This window comes from Galeopterus variegatus, unplaced genomic scaffold, assembly GCF_000696425.1.
Source record: "Galeopterus variegatus unplaced genomic scaffold, G_variegatus-3.0.2 Scaffold10233, whole genome shotgun sequence".
Lineage (NCBI taxonomy): Eukaryota > Metazoa > Chordata > Mammalia > Dermoptera > Cynocephalidae > Galeopterus > Galeopterus variegatus.
In genome coordinates this window covers 37,783-41,650 of record NW_007736344.1, presented here as the reverse complement: position 1 = coordinate 41,650, position 3,868 = coordinate 37,783, and the positions used below count along the sequence as shown (strand labels likewise).

The 3,868-nt window shown below is 42.3% G+C and overlaps 1 protein-coding gene across 1 annotated transcript; it reads right to left on the bottom strand.

Annotated features, from left to right (window-relative positions):
• Nucleotides 1-789: 789 nt before the first annotated feature.
• LOC103609877 (olfactory receptor 7C1-like) lies at nucleotides 790-1,852 on the bottom strand. The gene is made up of 2 exons (XM_008594144.1): nucleotides 1,794-1,852; nucleotides 790-1,669 (listed from the first exon to the last, which is right to left on the bottom strand). The coding sequence occupies exons 1-2, from the start codon at nucleotides 1,850-1,852 to the stop codon at nucleotides 790-792; spliced, it is 939 nt and encodes a 312-aa protein (XP_008592366.1).
• Between the last annotated feature and the right edge of the window lie 2,016 nt (nucleotides 1,853-3,868).

The following is a 3,868-nucleotide window of genomic DNA, read 5'->3' as shown; positions in this document are numbered from 1 at the left end:
AAAATTCATAATTGGCCATTGGCAGAATACCAACAAAGCATTCATAACATGTGAACAAGGGATATTATGGTGGCTGGTGCCAAGAGAAATCTACAGTGTTCCTGCCTATCAAAATATTAAGAGTAACAGTGTGATTTTCCCAGGAAAATCACAATGATTAGTGACACTATCAGTGCTTGAAATACCATGGCTAGTGATGACTTTTATGACCCTACTTAACTAACGTTTTGGATGTTACAGAAGGAAATTAGATATTGGAGAGTGAATTCAGATCACTGTAAACTTTATCATGTTATGACTCCAGGTGCTTCTGCTATTGCAGATGTGATTTCTTTCTGAAGTGGGTTGCCACAAATCCTGAAAATTGGTATGTAGCCTCCAATTTGATAAATGATTTTTCTCTAAGAGCAACTTATATTAGGGGCAGCTGTTTTAATCTGACAGGCCCAGCAGTACACATTTGCTCCTCTAACAGTTCCTATAATATTATAAGTATCCAGTTTCCTGTATTATACATTTTGCTGCTGCAAATTCATGCACTGGATTCTATTTTCAACACTGAACCCAGAAAAAATATAACGAGAAATATCAAAATTTTTAAAAAGAAAATACAGAAAAAAAAATCCATTTCTTAAAGTGTATGAAATGTTAAAGAGACCAAACTTTGTCAGTAAGGTAAGTTGCAGATTGTATCAGTAAACTGAAAAAAATATATATTATGATCTATGTCTTCTAGGGTTTTGAGCACTGTTACTCATGAATAAGTCTATATTCAGACAAAGAATCTCCTTATGTAGAGAATGGTTTTGGGCTGAAGAGTTTGTAAAGGGCTTGCTTTATGTCCTTGTTTTTAAGACTGTAAATAAAGGGGTTCAGCATGGGTGTGACTACAGTGTACATCACTGAGGCTATGGCACTTGCCCTGTAGTTTTGGGTAGCCCCAGAACTAAGGTACACTCCAAGACCTGTACCATAAAACAAGCAGACAACTGAGAGATGAGACCCGCAGGTAAAAAATGCTTTATACTTCGCCCCAGCTGATGAAATTCTAAAAACAGATTTTACAATCTTAGAGTAAGAGAAAAGGATACCAGTTAGTGGAATAACACCTGCAATTCCAGTCGCAAAATACATTATAACATCATTGGAGAAGGTGTCGGAACAAGCAAGTTGGACCAGCTGATTAATTTCACAGAAAAAGTGGGGAATTTCCACTTCTGTACAAAAAGACAGTTGCAAAACCATTAAGCTCTCTAACAAAGACTGCAGGGCAGTTATGATCCAGGATGCCAGAAGCAGGAGGCCACAGAGCTGGGCGTTCATGATGACGGTGTAGCGCAGGGGGTGACAGATGGCCACAAACCGATCATAGGCCATCACAGTTAGGAGGAAGTTGTCCAAATCTGCAAAAAGCACGAAAAAGTATATCTGAGCAAGGCATCCTGCATAGGTAATGAGTTTGCTCTGTGTCTGGAAGTTCAGCAGCATCTTCGGGATGGTGGTGGAGGTGAAGCAGATGTCAGCAAAAGAGAGATTGGAGAGGAAGAAGTACATGGGTGTGTGGAGGCAGGAGTCAGTGATAACAGCCAGGATGATGAGCAGGTTCCCAGTGAAGGTGACCAGGTACATGGACAGGAACAGCCCATATATGAGAGGCTCCAGCTCTGAAGAAGTACATGGGTGTGTGGAGGCAGGAGTCAGTGATAACGGCCAGGATGATGAGCAGGTTCCCAGTGAAGGTGACCAGGTACATGGACAGGAACAGCCCATATATGAGAGGCTCCAGCTCTCCCTCCTCTGAGAGTCCCAGGAGGATAAATTCTGAAACACATGTTTGGTTTTCCAGTCCCATGTGCTGATGAAACTGCTAGAAAAGACTTTAAAAGATTGCAAATTTAGAGACAAGCAGTGTTCAACAGATTAACAGAAGTCCTGTTTGCCTTTTGCACACATTTAGTGATTGAATTCCTTTATATCATATACAGGTCTATTGCTCTTTAGCTGAAAAATCAGGGAATATCAAGTGATTCATCGTCTTGATGCTATCAGTGAGTAGCCACCATAACCTTTTGTCCTCAACACTTGTCCATGGCAGTGTTTTCCTCTACACATTTTCTGAGACTTTTTTTTGTTCATTCATGAAATACTTTTTGCTACATATTGTATGCCAAGTATAGTTTCAACTTCAGGTCCTGGAAAGAGGAGTGAAGTGAATATATTTTTAAATTCTTGTCCTTAACACGTTTTACTGTAGGATATATGGGTATGTGTGTGTTGGGGTGACAACAGAATATCAATAAACTATAAAATTTATTTCATGAAAAGATTGCAAATTTAGAGACAAGCAGTGTTCAACAGATTAACAGAAGTCCTGTTTGCCTTTTGCACACATTTAGTGATTGAATTCCTTTATATCATATACAGGTCTATTGCTCTTTAGCTGAAAAATCAGGGAATATCAAGTGATTCATCGTCTTGATGCTGTCAGTGAGTAGCCACCATAGCCTTTTGTCCTCAACATTTGTCCATGGCAGTGTTTTCCTCTACACATTCTCTGAGACTTTTTTTTGTTCATTCATGAAATACTTTTTACTACATATTTTATGCCAAGTATAGTTTCAACTTCAGGTCCTGGAAAGAGGAGTGAAGTGAATATATTTTTAAATTGTTGTCCTTAACACGTTTTACTGTAGGATATATGGGTATGTGTGTGTTGGGGTGACAACAGAATATCAATAAACTATAAAATTTATTTCATGTGATTATTATAATTAGTAAAACAATGCAGGGTAAGTGTGTTATAGACTGAAGAGGAAATTCTTTCTTTGTATAGTCACCTCTGATTAGGAACTTTTAAGCAGACAATCTGAAGGAAGTGGAATGTAAATCAAGCATATATCTCTGGGAAGAATATTTATGGCAGACAATAGCCATTTGAATGATGCACAAGACAGGAGCCTTCCTAGTACCATCAAGGAACAGGAAGGAAGATGGTGTGATGAGTGAGAACAACCTGGATCAAATTCATAAGGAAGAATAGAGCAGGAAAAAAGGTTAGATTATTCCACTCCTATTGAAAGCTGCCAGCCTGCAGGAGAGGCCCAAGTCCCGTGGAGACCACACACCCCATGGTGCCAGCACATGACCGAGCTCACAGGCCTCACCACAGCTGGACACCATCCCCAGTCTGGCTGCGTACACACCGACCAGAAAGGTGCCCTGCCAGAGAGGCCCGAGATCAGAGGAGCACACCCCATGGCACCAGTGCACAACTGAGCAAGGAGGCCTCACCACTGCTGGACCCCATCCCAAGCCTGGCCGAGAGTGTGCCGACCAGAGAGGCTCACTGCCAGAGAGGCCCAAGTCCTGCAGAGACCACACACCACACTGCACCAGCACATGACTGAGCAGGTAGGCCTTGCCACCACCGGACCCCATCCCCAGTCTAGCTGAGTGCATGCTGACCAGAGAGACACACCCCTGGAGAGGCCTGAATCCTGTGGAGAACAAGCACCCAATGGCAACCACGTGTGACCTAGAAGGAAGGCCTCATCACTGCTGGACAGCATCCCCAGTCTGGCCGAGTGCATGCTGACTGGAGAGGTGCCTCTCCAGAGAGGCCCAAGACCTGGGGCAACCACATGCCTGAGGCACCAGCACTGACCGAGCAGACACTGAGATACGTGTGCAAAACTGGCTGCTCTGGCAGGATCCTAACCAGACAATAGTGTCAAACCAGTGGACCATGAAATCCCTTGCCACAATGACTATACATCAAAGGAAAGATACCAGAAATATGAAAAATCAAGAAAGTACACCACCAAAGGGTAATAACTCTCAAGCTCTATATCCTATAGACCAAGAACCC

What these genes read in the sequence shown, in the direction of transcription:
- LOC103609877 (XM_008594144.1), bottom strand. Translation starts at nt 1,852, where the DNA reads ATGGGACTGGAAAACCAAACATGTGTTTCAGAATTTATCCTCCTGGGA. An exon ending in CTCCTGGGACTCTCAGAGGA is followed by an intron (nt 1,670 to 1,793) that starts GGGAGAGCTGGA and finishes CCCATGTACTTC; the next exon opens with TTCAGAGCTGGAGCCTCTCA.